Raw genomic sequence first — 21,014 nt, 5'->3', positions numbered from 1 at the left:
ACATAGAAGATACGAATGAACCAACTCTAACAACTAGAAGCTATTTAGCTGAGTGTAAAACCAGATTCAAAAATCATAGAGTCAAAATTGAACAACCAAGAATGGCATGTCTTGAGGATGCTATGTTTGGTTAGATGATATAACATAAGGTAGGTATTCATGTAAACTTCAGCGAGATTTACGTATTAGTGTACATAATCAGTTGATCAACTACCTCATTATAGTATATATACCAATCTGCTCATATTAGGAGAACAAAATGTCAACAAAGGTCAACAAAATTGTTGACATAGGAAACAAACATTTGCATAATTCTGGTAACAAGAAGTCACCACGATTTAAGCAACTGGAGGACGGAGAGAATGATCTTCTGAGGTATCAACTGCAGCAGGAGGCACAAACTGCCACATAGGGATTCCAGGGTAGCCAAGATATGGCATCATTTTGCTTGCAAAGACTTGATGTGGGGCTGAGAAAGGGGAAGGCATTGCAGGAGGGTGTGGTAAAAATCCAGGTTGAGTGTTCATGGCCTTCAGATGCTGCTCGAGTTTGTCTTTCTCTGCTTTTAGCTTTTGTTTCTCATCTCGGAGTTCATTTTTCTCAGCCTGCTAAAGCCCAATCAAGAACGACTTTATACATAGCTCATTAAAGAGAATAATAAGATAGGGAAACTCAATCAGTATAATAACCAGATAATAATTTCAATCATCGCACCTTCAATTCAATAACCTTCTCCTGCAAGTTGTTGTTCGACTCTTTCAGCTTCTGAGCTTCATCTCTCAACTGCACCACCATACGAACTGCATCACCCAGGATAACAGATTTATCCATTTTTGGCTGCTTTCCTGGTTCCAGAATAGAACTTAATTCTTGAAACCTTGAAAAAAAAAACAGAGAACAATATTAAAACAATTTTATATTCTAAAAATATCCCACTTGTGAGATTACACTGGGTATGTTCTTGTTGCATTCTAAAAATATCGAACAAGAAGCAAACACAAGTATAATTGCAGCACAACCATCACTCAAGTATGCACACAGAAAGAGAAAGGGAAAGAGAGAGAGAGTGTGTCTGCCTGTCATTCAGCTTGTCCCTGCGCATTTTCTCCCTATGTGCTTTTGAATCAGATGCACATGCTCCAGATCTCACCCTGAAATAAATAAAGGCTCTATCATATAGGGAAGAGGAACAAGAAACACTTCACAAACACATGAAGGACATGGAATGTTAGATGATGCCACAAGACATCACTGATGCTTTTCAATTTTCTGATATACAAAGCACAAGACATATTCTGATGTTAGGTGCTAAAGGATACTGTTTTCAACTCTTTTATTTCTTGCTTCATAAACTCCAATCAAGTAACTCATTAAAAGAAAAATACCTCTTTTTGGAGCCGCATTCCTTTAAACTATCTGAGTTGCCATAGGAATCTTCTAATCCAGAACTGTAATAAGGTAAGAAACACATCACATTCACCACACCGATTTGAATGATCAATTGGCTTAGTTGTACAACGCAAAAATGGAAACGCTTTCATAAAATGCAAGGTTACTATGCAAGATTTGAACTGTCTGCTAAGGCCGAAAGGACTTAGCACATACAAGTTCCTCCTCATACCATATTTAAGTTTAAAAAATGAGTAGCTCCTCTATGATTAAGGCTGCAGATAAACTAAAACATTGTTCAGGCAAAGATCCACCAGGAAAATCTTTTCAAAATCAAGTGTGTCTAAACCTTCAACTTCATATATTCAAAACATATCCATGCTCAATCATTAAATTGATTTTTTTTAATTTGTTGGGGAAAAGGAAAATGAAGAAACATAGTTCATAACTTCATATAGTTGACTCCAACTTGTTTGGGACTAAGATTAGTTGTTGTTTGAGAAAAGGAAAATGAGTGCAGACAAAAGAAGGCCAAAGAAATCATTTCTCATATTCTTTTGGAGCTTCTTTTATTTGTGATCTCTGCATCTCAGCATAACTCCTAATTTATCCATCAGTATTTTACATGATTAGCTAAAGCATCTAACTGGAAATCCTTGAAGATCTATATGTTTATCAATAACCCAATCCAACAAAGAGCTAAACAACAATAAAACCAATCATTTGACAGCAGTGAGGCACCTAGATACCAAATCCAACTAGACTAAAAAAATCTTCTTACTTTTATGCTATAGATGGTGCAAAAGATTTTGGCTGTTGAAGAATAAACTTGAACATACTACAAAAGTCAGTATTTCCTCTGACTTTTCTTTTTGATAACTGTGGTATCCGGGTCAGCTTTCACACACCTCAACTAGTTCCATGTGATCCCTATCACCTCCCACCAACAACACCAAGGCTAGTACAGATGGAAAAAGTGTTTGTGTCTCTTCTGGGATTTGTCACAAATAAAACATTTATATAACCCTCATCTTACCCACAGCCTCCCTTATTCTGAAATAGACCAGCTTAGCTTAACAATACAAAATCACCCAGAACCTAGATTGAACTTACCTCTGCACATTGAAACTGGAACTAAAGCTATTTTACAAGTAACCAAGCAAAAAAAAAAAAAAAATCATCTTTTTCAATTTTATTAAGAGTGAACAAGCTAAAACTACTTGATGATTAGCAGTCTACTGATAATTAGCAACATACAGTTCAGAAAAAAAAATGTTTCTATTACCTTTTTTAAGTAGTACACTTAAGGAGAGTTCTTTATTTAATTTTTTTGGTATTTTGAATAGTTCACTTCAAGTTCTTTATTCAAGAAAATTCAACCCCACATTCCCATTTTACCACTTATTTATTTAAAAAAAGAAGAAGAATTAAAGAATGAAACTTGAATCGTTAGACAAAAGGTTCAAATTTTTTTAAAAAATCGATTAATTTAATTAAATCTGTTGGAAAAAAAAAGAAAAAAAGAAACCCTATAATTAAGAACCTGAGATTATTTGGAATGGAAAAAGCGTTGGAGGGCCATTGAGCATTGGGTTCAAGAGAAGGAAGGTCTTCCATTAACCCTAATTCTATAAGCCAATTTGATCCGTCTTCCTCTGTTTCCGCCATTTTCTCCGATGTGAGAACTACCGGCGCCGGAAAATTTCAGTTGAAGATTGTAGGGTATCCCAATCCCACTTGCGTGTTAGGTGGAAGAGGAAAAAAGGAGGAAAATGAGGAGGAGATGGAGAAGTGGAACGAAATTATATGTGTGGTGGAGGGAGATTTTGTTTTTCACTGTGAAAAAGTTGAACCTCTCTCTACTTTTAACGTCAGCGTTCACTGGCATTTTTGTTATTTTTTTCGTGTTTTTTTAGCGTTCACTGCCATGGGCTTTTGACACCATTTGCCTATACATAACTTTCAGTTTCGGTTAACATCTATGTCTTTCAATTTTTTATATGCACATGTATATATTTTAACTTGTGTAAGATTAAACAAGTAATATATACACATTCTACGTGGTGTGCACATGTATATATCTTCGTCCAATTATTAATTGTTATGGTTTTCTGTTTTAGAGTCAAACGATAAAAACTTTAACTAATATTTTATGATGTATTTTTTTATTATATTAATATGCAAAAATTACAATTTATAGTACTTTTCGTATAGTTTTTAAATATTTAAGTTTTTTGTTTAAAATATCAAATTAATGTAATCTAATTTAATTTGAAGATTAGTCAAATTGTTTTTCGAAAAGCACAATATAACAATTAAAAATGAACGGATGGAGTAATACTTTAAGAAAAAGTTATTGGCACGCTTGAATTCGAATTTTCACTACTAATGTCCATTAAGGTAAAGATAAAATTCTTCCTGTAAAGATTTCTTTTAAAATGCAAAATATTGGTTAAAAGTAAATAAATCTCTACTTGGGAGCGACTTTGTTTCAATTTTCATTAGCGTTTGTTCAAGTAATTATTAATATAGTCTTAAATAAATGCCACGTGTCTTTGTAAATTATAAAGGTTAAAATCTGTTTTTAATATTTCTTCTATATTAGAGTATTAATTAAAAGAGAAAAAAGTTAAAATCTAGATAGTCTAACATAAGAGCCTTGTAAATTTTTTATTTTTTAGTATATTTTTATCACTTGATTAATTCAATTATTCAATAGACGTGATATTATACAATGTCAAAAGAGGTGATAAAATTGTTCCAAAAGAATAATCAATAGTAGTTCTCTAAAATAATATTTTTTTTTCTCTTTATTTGGATAATTCAATTGTCAGGTGAATACAATTTGAATAGTGGTTAGTCTTATTTTATTTCGATAAAATATACAAGGTAATTTGACTCCTCATTAGAAAGAAAATTATTTAGGAATTAAAATTAGTATTTGGTAGTTTTTTTATTATTATTTTGTATAAAATCCAGCACATCAATTACCATATTTAATTATCATTTTACAATTTTATATAATTAAATATATTTGAACTATCAGTCAATTTATATAAAATTTTATATAAGATGAAAAATAAAATAATTAATACATAAATAACTAAATTCGACATTATTAATCATTCATTTGCATGATTAATACATATCTAACTCATATCAGCAAACCATTTGCATGATTAATACATATCTAACTCATATCAGCAAACAAACAAGTGCATTATGCATGTGGACGACTTTTGGAAAACTTTGTTACTAAAGAGTGTGTAAAACGTGTTTGAACACTAAACTAATTTTGTGAAGATTTTTGTGTATTCTTTAAAAATCCATCACTAAGACATGAAGAATCTTTGTACTGTGATGAAATAATGATTTACACATAAATTATGTGAGAATTTTATTGCTTTTCTGAATTGCACCAAAACAATAAGAAAAACTAGACATAATTTAGGTGTGTGCAACTAACAATTTCATTATAGTCAGACAGATTTTTATGCCTTATCCCTAAGAAAATTGGATTAGTTTTCAGAAAGAAAATTTTAAATATCTTGAATAATTTAATAATTTGCTACTTCTCTTAGCTTGTGCATATAAGTAACAAATTAGAGAATTTGCAAAAGATTGTCCTTTGCTATTTCAGATTTTAAAATGAGTGATATATGTTTATATACTTTTACTAGGAGTTAAAATTTTCTGGTGTCACAATGTGCCACGACTACAGCTTAATGTTTATATAGTTTTGGGGTGTTCTATTTATTACTCCACAATTCTTGTCCTATTTCTTATGACAAATGACAAATATTAATTTGAGTATGGATTCAATAACCATATATTAAAAAATAAATAAAAGAAAGGATGCTGTTTGTCTTGGGAATAAGGCATTCAGAGCCCTTCAAAGTGTTTCAAAATTATTACCACCATTAACAATGTCTCTTTTCTCTAATGGTCCCGCCTATGCACATTTATGCCTAGATATTTTATTCCAAAGAAATTTTATATGCCTATCTTCCATCCATTAGTGGACGTTGCCTTTTCAACTATTCCTTTTTTTGACTTCATTCATTCATGTAACCAAACTTTATTAGCATTTCTTAGTAGCAATAATTTACGTGAAAGCAACTATATATCCATTTACGTATGTATCCCCAATTAATACAACAAGTCAGTCTGTGAAGTGTGATATGTGATATTAGTACTTTAATAGTTCAGTTCGTTGACTATCTAAATTTTTTTATTTTCTAAGGAAGTATTTTCTTGAAACACGAGTTGAATTCTTACTTATTTTCTAGTGTTATGTTGGTAAGTAAGCAATTTTTTTTTATTATCTCAAAAGCATTTATATGTAATCTAACAGAACACCAAGGGCGGGAGGCGGAGGGGAGTGTGGTGGGGTGGGGGTGATGGTCTAGGGGTACAGATTGGGGTCGTTGAATGGGTGGGAAGATATATACAATAAACATAAAATGTCACTTGTAGAACTTATTATCCCTACTTCCATTAAGGAAGTCATTTTCCTCATTTTTGAGAAACATATTTTTCTAGAGAAATGTTTTCCCAAATATAGGAAAATAGAAAACGTTTTCCTCCATACCAAACACACATTTTGTGAGAATATTTAATTCCTCTATGACAAGCGGCGGGAGATTGGAGAGTCTTGATGCAAATTAAGGTCATAGATTAAAGATTATTTTTTTTACATATAAATGTACAGGAAACGTGTGTATAATAATTAGGACATTTCTTAGATCATAGAGAAAAAGTTGAATGCATCAAATTGCCTTTAATTTCCTTTCGGTATGCAACACTTAAGGAGAATTCTGCCACCACACTCTAGGTCAAGCTCAATGACGTGGTTAGCCAGGTTTAGGGGTGTCAAAATGAACCCAAACATAGGTAATCCGCTCAGAATTTTAAGAGTTGGGTTCAAGATAATTTGAATTGAGTTCAATCTCAAATTATTCAAGTCTAACCCATTTTAAGAGAATCCTCAATTGAGCCCAATTCAATCTCCAATTTCAACCCGTTTTAAAACTCTTTACTAAGATATGTTCATATATTAAAGGTATGAATTATTTTCTATTTAACATCTTTTAGGATTTATCTATCCATTTGTTACTTTAAAAAAAAAAAATCTTGAGCGGAAACTTGAATTGTGATTATAAAAGCTAAATATCACTATGTTAAAATTATTGAGATTAATCGGGTCAAAACTATCCTCAAACTATTCGAAATAGAGCAAATATACCCTTCATTTCATTTTTGGCTCAAAAATACCCTTGTTGTTAACATAAGAGACCACAAATACCCTCCAACTCAACAGCCCCGTTAACCTCATGACGTGGCATTTGATGTGGAAAAAATAAGCCACATGGCTCAACACCTAAAGATCCACACGACTGCCACCTAAGCTACCCATGCCCATTAACCATTTACCCATCCCACTAAATAGACCAACCCGTTCCCAATTAAAGGTTAAAGAATAGAAATTCTGGCTGCTACAGGTGTTGATTATGGCTGCCAAAAGGAGCAGATTGCCAATCTAACTCATAATGCTGAACAACTTTCTCTTAGAAACAGCGACCCCAAAAATGGCGCAAGCGAGATCAAGAGTGATATTCCCAATCTCGAGTCAAGTGATATTAAAGTCGTTGCAGCAGATGCATCTGCGTTTAGTTTTGGAGATGATGAAGACTATGAATATGAATGGGTCGGTCCATTTAGTGGGGTGGGTAAAGGGTTAATGGACATGGGTAGCTTAGGTGACAGTCATGTGGATCTTTATTCCACGTAGGACGCTGATGTGTTGAACCATTTGGCTTATTTTTTCCACATCAGATGCTATGTCATGAGGTTAACGGGGCTGTTAAGTTGGAGGGTATTTGTGGTCTCTTATGTTAACGGCAAGGATATTTTTGAGCCAAAAATGAAGCGGAGGGTATATTTGCTCTATTTCGAATAGTTTGAGGGTAATTTTGACCCTTTTCCCTTATCTATTTAACATCTTTTAGGACTTATCTATCCATTTGTTACTTTAAAAAAAAAAATCTTGAGTGGAAACTTGAATTGTGATTATAAAAGTTAAATATCACTATGTTAAAATTATTGAAATTAATCGGGTCACATTGGAAGGGTCAGTTTTTAGCCCATTTGAGTCCAAAGTAAACTTGGGAGGGTCAAGACCCAACCTGATTTCTATCTCAACCCATTTTAATATCTCCAATTTCAACCCAACCCGCCCATTTGACATCCCTAGCCAGTTTCATGATTTTGCTTAGCTTTGAATTACATAAAAGAATAATCTTTCATTATCTAGGTGTCCTAGAAAAGAGATTCCACATATTCACTCTTTCGTAATTTACGTCCTTATAAGTAGAAAGATGTAAAAGGATGAGTATCCAATTCACGCTAAGAAATAGACGGGATGGTCTCAAAATATCGAGTTAATATGTTGCCATCGTAATATATTTTGATGCTTCTTGAAAACAACTAAAGCGTGAGAAAGCCACACTCTACTTCTCCACTCGTTTACGTCAATGCCCAATACAGCAATAGATATGTGCTAGACGAATCTCTACGTTTGTGCCAAAAATATCATGTTTGCAAAACATCTTGATCCAGGAAGCTAATACTTCCATACATGATCAGAGGCGGATCTAGAATGAATCTAATTCATTTAACTGAATCATTTTTGTCTCGAAAAATGAATGAATAGTGAATACCCACTGGCTGTCAATATATATTAGATTCGTCTCTGACACCTAACTCTTTATCTTGTTGCAATTTACAAGTAGGTAACGACATCCATAAACAAAAGGAAAAATGTATTTGTGGTAAGTTCATTTATCGCACATTTACTGGTGCAAAGAGAAATTGAAGTTCTTTCGTTTTCAGGATCCTTTTTAGTTTTGGCATGCACATAGATTCCAGGACCACTACTTATATTAGGCCAAATACCTTCTCAGTGTACAGAAGAGCCATTCATCGCATATCAAGTTCATTAACTTGTTACATTATACATACACACCTTGAAGACATTACTATTTTTAACACACTCCTATAATTGGATATGGAATTATCTGACATTTAAAGATGAAACAGCAGAAGCCACACAAACAAAAGAACCTTTTGTAGCACACTATATATTTATGTTAGTATATGTAATATGTACTTGGACTAGGGTATATCCGTGGGGTTTGATTGAGCAAGACCGTGGATCCTTTTCTTCATCTCATCTGGATTTGCACCAACTATCTTGTCAACTGGCACTCCACCTTTCAGCAGCAGAAATGTTGGCATGGCTTTCACCTCATATTTTCTAGCCACCTCCTACCAACCGCAAACAAAAAAATGTGTATATATAAGGTAGAATCAGCTTCAACAATATGATTTATCTCGAATTCCTCAAGCACCTTTTATTGTCCTGATGCTTTTATATTCACATATATCAGAACTCGTATTGTTGCTTGAATCTCAACAAGGGATTGAATATAATATGACCAAACATTCAAGTTGCGAAAAGGATCAAGGTTGTGAAACTAAGTGGTAGCCCATAATTATATTAGCCAATTATGTCTATCGATCAACTGAACAAAAACTTCGATCCTCTAAGATTATAAATTAGAATATTACTACTTGAATGGATTTAATGAATACCGCTAGTTGAAAGAGAAATAACAAATCTTTTCTTTTTTTTAACAAGTGAAAGAGAAATAACAAATCTTCATACAACAGTAATTCAGTTGCATAGCATGATCATATAATTGGACAATGGTTTCTACAGACAACATGGAGAAACTCATCTGTCTATGGAAAGTTGTGCAACTGGATTTTCAACAGATGAAATTGACAGCAGAGGAGCATTGTTTGAGAATTACGCAACCAGAATTATTCTTTTGGCAATACCAAAATTATGCAACAGCCTACTTAAATTAATCAGATTCTCCTACCACAAGTAATAGAGAAAAGATCAGGACTCTCTGAAGAATAATTCGGTTAGATAATCATCAAACTCACTCCACAAATGGGAATCCAGTAGTCTTAATCTAACAAATCTTAAGCAATGCTAGAAAGTATCTGTGAAGTGATTGGTAAAAGGTGAAGCCTTTCCCTAGACAAAATATATGCAGATTCCATGTCTAATTGCAACTAGGAGAGCAAGAATCTCTCAACTTGGCCACTTGCAAATAATTGAAATAACTATTCTACTCTCAAATGTCTTAAAGATCAACGAGCTTATATCATAAATAACAAAACAAATGATAGTACAATTGGAAGAGCTTATATCTCAGATATCATTATTCTCTTATTTAATATGGGAAATTCAAACGAGGTGTGTTTGTACGTCACTTCTTCGTAAATCATTTCATGGTTTTAATATCTTCATATTTCAAGTAATGTTTTCTTTTTGAGAGAAGGTAAGGAGGATTTCTAGTATTATAGTAAGCGATATAAGTCTTGCTGATTGCTTAATATTTTAGGAAATGAAAAGCAGCAAAACAAACTTTTGTCACTGGGTGAAGACTTAATAAAAAAATACCATTATGGTTGACTCAGTTGACCTTTGACAAGCATGTGAACAATATCAAATGACTTTGTAGAAGGCTAGAAGTCAATTAGCCCCAAGTGTCAAGTTGGGACAACTAGAGCATAAATGCCTTTAATAGACTAGATCAGATTATAAGCAAAAAATGGAACTTGGAATATTACACCAGAAAATAGCAAGGGTAGAAAAAAGAATTCAGCAAAACGATAAAGATGTCAATCTTAGGCCTTTTCTGTTGGGTGTTGCAGGACTTTTAGTAAAACAAATCCCATCAGAAGCATCTTTTAGTCCAAACAGTTCCTTTTTTCATGCAAATCTCCTTTTCAAGTGGATGATACTAAATTACTAACTAGGTAGAAAAGGACCTAACTTTTGTACAACAGGAATTGCCTCCTCGTCTGATTGAAAGGCCCAGCATAGTAGACAAGCCAAAAGAATCAAAAGGAAGAACCAAACTAATCAACTTTTTATGAATGTAAATGAGTTATTCACTTTGTCTACGAACATATTCTTGTTGCACGATGTGATATTGACATATTATATGCCAAGGTCACTCTGATCTCATTGTATGAATGATTCATCATAATCAAGGACTGACCTCCAGACACTCGACAGTAGGACAGATGAACATAAGTTTGACCATGCAACTAAGCAATTCTCGGAGAACAGGCATAATATGTCCACACCCAGTAGCTCATGAAACTAAGGAGACTGAATATTAGTGAGAAATGACTTGTCATAAATTACATGTTTGAGCGAAGGAGAAGATAAAAGAGATGGTCTCAATTAAGGACATTTCAAGAGTCAATCAGTTTAAAGACCAAATTTTGACTTGGTGTAGAGGATTTATAAAAGACCCCCTTGACTCCAAATGAAATCCCTATCCATGATGTTGGACTCTGCTGTAAAAGCAAGATAAATTAAAACCCAAGGCTGGTAGAAACCAAACAGTCCAGTACCATTCATTATTTGATCAGAGGATATATTTAGTCCAATATGTCACATCCTCCTCAAAATACCCCTCTCAAATGTGCTTCCTGATCAAGCTGTGAGCTTTTAGACGGAGCGCATTATCGAAATATTTGTAGAGAAGGATGAATTTCAGCCCAATAATTGGATCCTCACATTTTTTATACTTTGTTTATAAGATCCCAACATGCAATATTCAATTAGAGAAATATATTACCGGAAAGCTAAAGAAGGACCTTTACAGCTCTAATATAAGACATCAACTCGGCTATTCTTTTATCAAGTCAACTGGCTCATACAAACTACCTCTCTTGATGATTTCCAGCTCTTACCCTTTCTCGTTCATTTGATTGTGATCTTTTAATCAATGAAGAAACATAAGTTTCTAGTATTTCCTTGAAAAATTGAACATATTGCACTAGCAATCCCGCCATGATTTTCATGATACAACTCATACTTGATCAAAATAAATTAAAATTATCCAAATCTATACCAAAGTTCTTACTATGTCACATGCCTTAAAGTCATGCAAATTAACTCGAACATCTAGAATACAATCAGCTATTTACTCAGGAAGTGGATTACACTTTAAAAACCCGACCAGGGAGACACACAATGATACAATATAATACATACTACCATTAACAAGGTTAAGCTTATATCCCTCAAAGGGATGCCACAGGCAAGTAACCTCTCATAACTAGACCAGCCCTTAGAAGTATGTTTAGCAAGGGAAATTTCTGCATCCTTTTTTTCTCATCTTTTAGGCTTTAAAGTTGCGTCTTTTACAGCAAAGGGCTAAAAAGACCTTACCTTGACCTCATCCACATCAACTGTGAGAAAATACATATTATGGTACATAGAAGCCAATTCCTCCATAAAGGGTTTCATAGCCACAGAGGGAATACACCAAACAGCCGTAAAGTGTGCCACAATCTACAAATACACACAAGGAAAAAATGAATTTGTACACATACTAGAAACTGGAAACTTCAATAAAGATTCCAACTTTAGAGAAACAAAAATCAAGATTTACTTACAGGGCATCCTTGAAGTGTGGCCTGATTTACATGAAAATCCCATGATTCCTTAGAGTCTACCTTCACAACTCTTGATTTAGTCCCCTGTTCTTGAACTTCCATTATTCCTGCTTACAATTGAGAAGGCCAAATTTGTGTTTATCCAAAATAGTTACTAAAGAGATGAAAAAAGGAGGTCTTTTTTTCTAAAAAAAAATTAAACCCCACCTTATGAGTTATGCATTTTTGGCTAAGCTTAAACTGATAGAAGTTTTGGACCTTTCTCGAAATTTCTTCCTTATCTAGTTTTAATAATGACAAATAGATTAGCCTAGAAATTAAAAAGTTTTTTTTTTTTTTAAACTTTATGATTGTGCTTTCCTCAATCTGATTTTAGTGATGACAACTGGGTTAGGCACAACTGCACAATTATAGTGGTGATTTTTAAGGAGTCGCAGTAACATTCTGGAGCACACTTAATAAAGAGTAAAAATATCATATAAAATATATATGAAATTTTAGTAATTATATTGGTTGATTATTTAGACTTTTACTTATTGATAAGGGTTCGATTCCTTAACAAACTTGAGTGGTTGATTTTCAGTTCTACTTAAACTTTACGGCTCTATATATAATTGTTGGCTATTGCCTATAAGAACGTTAACCAAATTATAAGGATGTCACATGGACCTGGGTCTGACCCATTAGAGGCCCGAGCTGATTTGCACATATAGAAACTTTCAGTGGCACTATTTAAAATTTAGCCTCATTTTTTAAAAGTATAAAAATAAGGACAAATTACTTAACTACACTTCCTTACTTACCTTAATATCCATTTATCCCTACTTATTTCAAAAATCCCTTATTTACCTATGTATCCCGCATGTATCTCGTGTACAACGCTATGTATTCCGCTATGTGGAATGTATCAAATGCTATGTATCCCGTGCACAACGCTATGTATCATGTCCACAACACTATGTCCCGCATGTATCCCGTGCACAACGCTATGTATCCCGCTATGTGGAATGTATCAAACCTAATGTATCCCGTGCACAACGCTATGTATCCTGCTATGTGAAATGTATCAAACCTAACGTATCCCGTGCACAACGCTATGTATCTCACAAACATCATTTTTAAGGGATTTTTGGTAAATAGAAAACTAGAAAGGATAGGATGTTATTTAGTACTTATAATATGTGGTTCCTATAATTTATACTAAAAATAATCTTTTCACCAAAAGTAGGAGCAAAATTCTGGTATGTCAGCCAAAAAAATTGCTGTATTTGATATTGAGCAAGTTTTACTTAATAATAATTTATTGTGATCATCATGATTTTGGTCACAACAAATTCTGACAAATTATCATAATTTTAATCACAAGATCTGCCTTAACAAGTTATGGTAATGTTAGAATTTAGTTAGAAATCTTATTGAATTATGGGGAGAATCCTAAATCATCATGAGTTTTTCTCTGAAAATTTTAGAAGAAACCTTTTTGCTTTAAAATTATGCTCCGTTAGGTTTATAGGGGCATGGTTGGGACAAATTATTAACGAATAACAAATATTGAGTTTGCATATTTAAAAGGTATTTTAACCCTTTTCCTCTTATTTTAAGTGATGATAATTTTGATACTCGTATAGATTTGGCTAAATCTCAAAAAAATTGTACAGTTTCTTAATCTTCACATTCTGTTATATGTAAAATTTGAGATAAAGTAATTTGGAACTTCCTTCTCTTCACCTTCAATTGGTGGTATGTTGTACGAACATCTTAAAGCCTAAAAGGTGAAAACCTTCTGATGAAGGAACCATATGAGACACCTACACTCAATTTATAACAAAGGGAAGGAATCTCTTTGTATGACACTATTAAGTTATCATAGTTCGACATATAATAGGAGATTAGACTACTTTTTTTATTCATTCGACAAGCGTTCATCAATTTCAACAAATATCTGTCAAACATTATGATGTGTACATCCAAAATCTCTTTGGTCCAGGTGTCAACATGCTACAGCTTGGAAAAGAACCTAATCCAACATGTCAACAATTAAGGCATTGATTGGCTGATGGAATATCCAAAACCAGATAAGGTGATCCTAAGTGTAATCACTCTGCATCACAGACACCAGAAATTGCAATATCCACATCATTCGTACCACAAACATTAACTTATAATTCCCAAACACTTGTAATCACTCTTAACTGAAACATTTTTTCATCACCAAAACAAAAAGGTCCTGAGAAATGGCTCATGCTATGGCTTCTATGGGTGGCCTAATTGGTTCTTCACAAACTGTCTTGGATGGTAGCCTCCAGCTTAGTGGCTCAGCTCGCTTGAGCACTGTCAGCACCACCAGAATTGCCTTGTCTAGACCAGGACTCACTGTCAGAGCCCAACAGGGGTCTGTTGACATCGAAACTAGCCGCAGAGCCATGGTTGGTCTTGTTGCTGCTGGCCTAGCTGGCTCCTTTGCTAAGGCAGCTTTTGCTGAAGCCAGGTCAATTAAGGTTGGCCCCCCACCTCCTCCCTCTGGTGGATTGCGTAAGTCGTCTTTTTTGCTTTCTTTCTTAGTGATGAATCAACTTCTTCTTTTATAGATGTTTCAATTTTTTTCTATTTCAAACACCTATATATATATAAAGTCTGAATTACACGCGCCTAGTCTAGATCCATCACTGATTACTCTAACGATACAATAGTAATTTCATAACAGATATACTTATGGACAATTGATATAGTGTAAGATTCACATATCCAAGACAGAGAACCTAGGAGTGACCCTCAAATGCTGCATTTCAATTTTTAGTAATTTGATCCTTTAGATCAAGCAACTTGATATTTATATCAGCATTTCCAATTGAAAGATGGATCAAGGAAAAGATTAATTTAGATTGTTATAAGGTCATGTCAAACAGAAAGGTCCTTAAGTGAATTAAAAAAGAGAATTAAGCTTGAGAAAAGAAAAAAGAAGAAGAGGGGCTCATAGAAAGTAGTTAAAGATTGCATTTTGACAAGATGATTTCAATCCTTATAAGGATCTGTAAATTGTCCCTTCTAATTTTAATAGTAATATTGTGTGAGGGGAGCCTAGCCGTAGCTGGTAAAGTTGTTCGAGCTGTTGTGGTAATAGCCTCTTGCAGGAATGCAAGATTTAGGAGTAGTTATATATGCAGTTGGAACTATCATGGTTTCTCATTTTGGTAAAATTAGATGTACAGAAAATTCCAACTATTTGAACAAGAAAGAATATTGGTTGCAAGTACTAGAAAAGATAATGTATGGAATTTCCGTACTGATGCTGAGATTTGGTTTGGGCAGCTGGAACTTTGAACTCAGATGAGGCAAGGGACTTCAGTTTGCCGTTGAAGAATAGGTTTTACCTTCAACCATTGACTCCAGCTGAGGCAGTCCAGAGAGTTAAGGATTCAGCCAAGGAGATTGTTAGCGTCAAGGATTTCATCGACAAGAAGGCCTGGCCTTACGTCCAGAATGACCTTCGTCTCAGAGCAGAATACCTTCGCTATGACCTTAAGACTGTCATCTCTGCTAAGCCAAAAGAACAGAAGGGAAAACTCCAGGACCTGTCGGGAAAGCTCTTTAAGACCATTAGTGATGTAAGTCAAATGCCTAAATTCTTGGTTAATAACATGAATGACATAGTATTTGGATGGGTTGCTTATGATTTCGCTTTCTTCTGACAAACCATTTTTATTTTCTTTCCTCAGCTGGACCATGCAGCAAAGACCAAGAACAGCGCTGAAGCACAGAAGTACTATGCTGAAACTGTAACTACATTAAATGATGTTTTGGCCAACCTTGGCTAGAAAGCTTTTCTGTACTATGTTATTACTTCCTGTAAGTTAACGAATACTTCTTGAATCAATTGTGAAGAATGATTTTGGAAGAATGTTTAAAATCTGAAACAACTAAGCGCTGCATCTGAGAGCCTCAGCTTGAGTTTTGCATGTGATTTTGATTGGGAATTTCACTTGATTGAGGCCTGGAAACAAAAAACATGGTTGCACCATTCCACATTACTCAATGTTACACTTAATCTGTAATTTGCTTCCCATAAAAAATCTACCTCAGTTAGGAAGTTTCACTACGTCTTCTGTCTTAAGTCCTTCCGGCTTGCAACACCAGAGCACATGACCAAATGGATTGGTTTAAACCGAACTTCACAAATGTACATAGGCTTACTGCAGACTCAAATTTAAGTACTTGAATGTTAAGCAGAGTATTAGTATGCAGAGGAATAGATGAGTAACAGCAAGGATGCTAATAGGAAAAGATGCAGTGAAATCATATTGCAATTAGACCCCAAAGTAGTTGCAAAAAATACATTGAATACTGAACTAGTAAAAGTATGAGTCAGACCAACAATGCTTTAATACATTCTTTTGTTCTTTTGGAAAAACAACGCAACTCACATTACTGTTTGCCTAGGACATATTATGAACATAAAATTACATTAGAGTCAAGAAAAAGCTACAAATAACATAAAATTCAAGAAATGTTACATGAAATATTAGGAATTTTTAAAAGGGAGATATGGGACTCGGTTATGATGAGTTCTCCATATATATTCTGCTTTCATTTCTCTCATATAGAGCACTGAGTTGATCTAATTCTGTTAGCAAAGGCTGCATATATTGGAAGAGAGTAATTTTTTTTTGTATTCATGCATGACCTCCTTGTTGATTCAGCTTCTTATCTTCCTGGATGGTGGCAGTAGCAGAGATGTAGTAGGAAACTGAGAAAAGTCCATGGATAAAGCACAATATCCCTCCTATCGACAAGAAACGATGGTGTGATATGCCACAAGATCTTCTTGCCTTCCCATTTGACAATGTTCCAGCTACCAGCAATGAGAATGCGATGGCCATAATGATCCTAGTATCAGAACAATTTCTTTTAAATCTACAACCATGAATAAGATAAGTAATACATAAACAAAGTGCACGATTTAATTAGCACCACAACATTCATTGCCCTCATAAATAAATCTGTCCATGCTACCACTAGGGGATATAATGTGATGGTTAGAATCTTTGAACCATTAATCAGAGGTCTTAGGTTCGAGCTCTTTCTGCAAGTGGAGAACCTTTTGACAAAGAGTGTTTTACCCCTTCGTGGTTCTACCCAGCACAAATCTAAATAAGTCGGAATGGGAGATTGGGGGGGGGGGGGGGGGGGGTTTGGAAATTACCATTGGAATACAAATGAAGCAAAAGCAAGTTGCTTGTTAGAAGAGGCCTTATCGAGCTCTTCCTTGGACTGGACGCAAATACAACCAGCAAGCAGATTAGAAATAACTTGTGCCAGAACCAAAAGTACTGTTGCAGCCAATCCTAGCTTAAAAGCTTCATAGCTTGGATCTCTACATTCAAAGATCCACACCTTTAAGTCTTGAACCTGTTCCAACAAATCAAGCCTAATTGTGTTAATTGCCACAAAATATAATTAAGTAGATAAAAGTGTACCCTCTCTATACTCAAGTATTTTAGACGAGATGACCACACATTTAACATAGTATAAGAGCACAAAAAGGTTCTAGGTTCAAGTCTCACTACTACCCGCTATCAAAAAAAGATCCCACATATTTGCCCCATGAATAAAAATCAGGTTGGTACATGAAGAAGCGTGTTAAGAATGTAGCAACTAAATAAGAGTATGTTGTATCCTAAACTTTTCAGATGAGGCAGTCACACATTTCAACAATTTATACTAATCAAATTTATGAAAGAATTACTCATCATTTACCTTATTTTGTTCTACCTCAGCTTGAATTCCTAGTATACCAGCAGCAACATCCAAAATCACAAGAAGAAGACAAACAAGAATGCCAATGTTTTTTGCCATCTTTGATAATCTAGTCGATTAATTAATTTCAAATTAGAGATGGCTGATAATCTTCATGGGAAAACAGGATATACCCTTTTATACAAACATAGAGAATGCATGAAAACAGCAAAAAAATGGAGTCCAACGTGAGAATCTGAATAAAGGAATGGATGCAAGAAACCTAATACTTAATGTTGTATATGATATATGAGTAAGATTAGCTGGAGCCTATGGAGAAAAAGTTTTCCTTTGTCTTGAAAGACCTCTTTATTCTACTTTACTTTCTTTGTTTTTTTTCTCTCTTTAGATTTCGATTCCTTTCATGGGGAACAAGGAAAGCAGGGTATCCCCAGCTCAAATTTTTTGTTATTCTCTTAATATGTTAAAGCCATATATATTCACTTGCATGTTACTGCAGCTTTCATCATATATATATATATATATATAAAGATGATTTGTGTCTTTAACTGAGAAGTATGCATAGATGGATTCTTTCTAATGGTTAAGTATTTGCCTTGAGATCATGCTAAAACACAAATAAGATATAAACCTAAAAACACAAATTTCGACCTTTGACCTTTCAAAATGGACTTGTTCTTGGAAACTTCTCTAAAAAGTAGACCTTACAAAATGGACTTTCTACTAGGAAAAATTAAGCGGTTAAGTAAACTTATACTATTTAATTATTCACCATAACTATAGTTTGTTATAATTATCACTCGCGACTAACATTAACCATTAATTATGTGGGCTGACTTCGAGTTTGTATATGTATAATTCACCACATTTGTATAATTCGCAACTAACAATTCTTTGGTTTGATTTGTATTTGTATACGATGTTTTGTATTTGTATATGATGATGATTTTCTTTGATTTTTCAGTTTTATCATCATATACATTCAATCTTTTTGTCTATAACTTTTTAAAGTTTGTATACCGTGTAGTTTTCAAATTTTGTATAATATAATTTATATAATGTAATTTGTATGATATATTTTGTATAATTGTTTAAAGTTCATATGTTTATGTTTGTATCAATTCTTTATTTCGAGTTTTATTATATTTGTATAATTCCACACTTTATATTACTCAATTATACAAAAACAAGCGAATTATACAAACGAGATGCGAATTATACAAATTATTGTCCTCTCTCGCTCGCCTCTCTCCTCCCTCTCCCAATCTCTCTCGCCAAAATATACAAATACATATGTATGATATACAATTATCTAACCGATATACATATACAATTCACCTCTCTCACACTCTCTACCCTCTCTCGCCCGCCTCTCTCCTCCCTTTCCCAGTCTCGCTCGTCACTCTCCTCCCTATAACATGTAGCTACGAATCATAATTAAAAAATTATAACTATGGAGCATAAATAGGCTATTTTTGAGTAGCTATATGCGAAAGTTCCTCTTTCTACTATTTGAAAGTGAAGAAACACTTTGCAGCTTTTTGTGAAAATCATTAAAGTCCAGCCCAAACATAGAAAATAACAATGAGTAAATTTTAGATTTAGCAAACATAAAAATCATATTTGTATGATATAGCTATAATTTGTATAATTGCGCTTCATGGCAATTATACATATACATAAAAAATATGTATTTGGATCTATTTGTATATTTTGATATACAGATGGGTCCTGCATTTGTATATTTCGGTATACAAATGGGTCATGCATTTGTATATTTGGGTCTATTTGTATATTTCGGTATACAAATGAATCCTGCATTTGTATATTTCGGTATACAAATGGATCATGCATTTGTATATTTCGGTATACAAATGGGTCTTGCATTTGTATATTTTGGTATACAAATGGGTCTTGCATTTGTATATTTTGGTATACAAATGGGATGACAAAAAAATATGAAATATTTGCTGCGAATTACAAGTGAAAGAAACTATGACTATAACATTAATTTGAATTAATAATTTGATATTTCATACAATTTTCTCAATAAACAATTATGCTGGACTCCACATGAAGAGAGTATCCAGTCCAATTAATAGATTTGGGCTGATTACTTCTGTTCATCCACATTCAATAAAAGCCCATCTCGGAATTGTAAGTCTACGTTTCAATTTATATAATATTTTTTAAAATTTATTTTAAAAAATAGTAGTATTATGTATCTTGATAGAATGATTATAATTTATTTGGAAATTGTTATAAACATGTTTGTATTATATAGTGAATATCTATTATGTGGAGTCCATTTAGGAAATGGTTAGAAATTCTACTTAGGGACAAGTTAGGTTTCCCCTCCTAGAGATATGTGAATCCCTATGAATAAGAAGTCTTCTCTCTACTTTATTTTCTTCTTGCTTTATATAGTTTCATAACACGTTATCAACACTAGGGGCGGATCTATTAAGGGGTGTGGGGGTGCCACGCCACCCCCGAACTTCAACGAAAACTCTATATATACATAGGTATATATATATAATATTTATATAAACATAAAGCGTGCCACCCAGAGAACAAAATTGGCTTGTGGTGCCACGGTAGGAGGGCAACTTTAGAAGGCTGATGTTGTGGGTTTCAAATCCCATTTGTACCTATTTTTTTGCGAAATTTGCTACACACATTCTTCTAAGAAAAAAAAAAGGCTCCAAGCACGTTTTTTTAAGGAAAAACAGCTAGCACATTTAATCGATAAGTCTATTTGGCATCCACAGACTCTAAATCCTGAATCCGCCATTGATCAACACGGGACTCTAATCAATAGAGAAATTAGATAGTAAGGTAAAATTGTCAATTGTATGTTGTCCGCTACAAAATCATTTCTAAGGTATGATAAGTTTTATTAAGTGTGTTCTTTAAAGTATTCTGACAGAGTCACTTTTGAAAAGTAAATCTTGAAACAAAGATGTAGATTAATACATATGCCTAATAATGACAATGATTTGTATAAAGAATAGTATATATGTGATCATCATTGCTTGATTTCAATTAAATCTTGTTCTTGATTTAATTTTCTATTTTATATGAAATTATTGAAGGTACAAAAAATAATTCATTAAGAGGGTAAGACAATTTGTGTCTTTAACTGAGAAGTATGTATAGATGGATTCTTTCTAATGGTTAAGTATTTGCCTTGAGATCATGCTAATGCCAATATTATATACTTGTTTGGTACAATTTATGCGACACTCTTTTATTTTTGTTTTTTCAAATAAGACATAAAACAAAAAATACATTTATAAAGATTCAACCTTAGACCTTTC

General features: G+C 33.6%; 4 protein-coding genes across 4 annotated transcripts; 1 reads left to right on the top strand and 3 right to left on the bottom strand.

Moving 5' to 3' along the window:
• Positions 1-138: 138 nt before the first annotated feature.
• Positions 139-3,229, bottom strand: LOC125821854 (transcription factor ILR3-like). Its single transcript, XM_049501216.1, has 5 exons — positions 2,933-3,229; positions 1,386-1,448; positions 1,077-1,151; positions 715-877; positions 139-605 (listed from the first exon to the last, which is right to left on the bottom strand). The coding sequence occupies exons 1-5, from the start codon at positions 3,055-3,057 to the stop codon at positions 339-341; spliced, it is 693 nt and encodes a 230-aa protein (XP_049357173.1). The 5' UTR covers positions 3,058-3,229; the 3' UTR covers positions 139-338.
• Positions 3,230-8,344: 5,115 nt separating this feature from the next.
• On the bottom strand, positions 8,345-12,135 carry LOC125821860 (thioredoxin-like protein CXXS1). The gene is made up of 3 exons (XM_049501223.1): positions 11,941-12,135; positions 11,714-11,836; positions 8,345-8,715 (listed from the first exon to the last, which is right to left on the bottom strand). Exons 1-3 carry the CDS (start codon positions 12,040-12,042, stop codon positions 8,563-8,565), a joined length of 378 nt encoding a protein of 125 aa, XP_049357180.1. The 5' UTR covers positions 12,043-12,135; the 3' UTR covers positions 8,345-8,562.
• A 1,924-nt stretch (positions 12,136-14,059) lies between these two features.
• LOC125821853 (oxygen-evolving enhancer protein 3-2, chloroplastic-like) lies at positions 14,060-15,838 on the top strand. Its single transcript, XM_049501215.1, has 3 exons — positions 14,060-14,472; positions 15,250-15,545; positions 15,657-15,838. The coding sequence occupies exons 1-3, from the start codon at positions 14,175-14,177 to the stop codon at positions 15,753-15,755; spliced, it is 693 nt and encodes a 230-aa protein (XP_049357172.1). The 5' UTR covers positions 14,060-14,174; the 3' UTR covers positions 15,756-15,838.
• Positions 15,839-16,386: 548 nt separating this feature from the next.
• On the bottom strand, positions 16,387-17,807 carry LOC125821857 (protein DESIGUAL 3-like). Its single transcript, XM_049501219.1, has 3 exons — positions 17,695-17,807; positions 17,141-17,346; positions 16,387-16,824 (listed from the first exon to the last, which is right to left on the bottom strand). Exons 1-3 carry the CDS (start codon positions 17,791-17,793, stop codon positions 16,611-16,613), a joined length of 519 nt encoding a protein of 172 aa, XP_049357176.1. The 5' UTR covers positions 17,794-17,807; the 3' UTR covers positions 16,387-16,610.
• Positions 17,808-21,014: the final 3,207 nt, after the last annotated feature.

The sequence above is a fragment of the Solanum verrucosum genome, unplaced genomic scaffold (assembly GCF_900185275.1).
Source record: "Solanum verrucosum unplaced genomic scaffold, falcon-dt-bn FXZP01000103.1, whole genome shotgun sequence".
In the NCBI taxonomy this organism is placed as follows: domain Eukaryota; kingdom Viridiplantae; phylum Streptophyta; class Magnoliopsida; order Solanales; family Solanaceae; genus Solanum; species Solanum verrucosum.
This window is presented reverse-complemented; position numbering and strand designations above follow the sequence as displayed.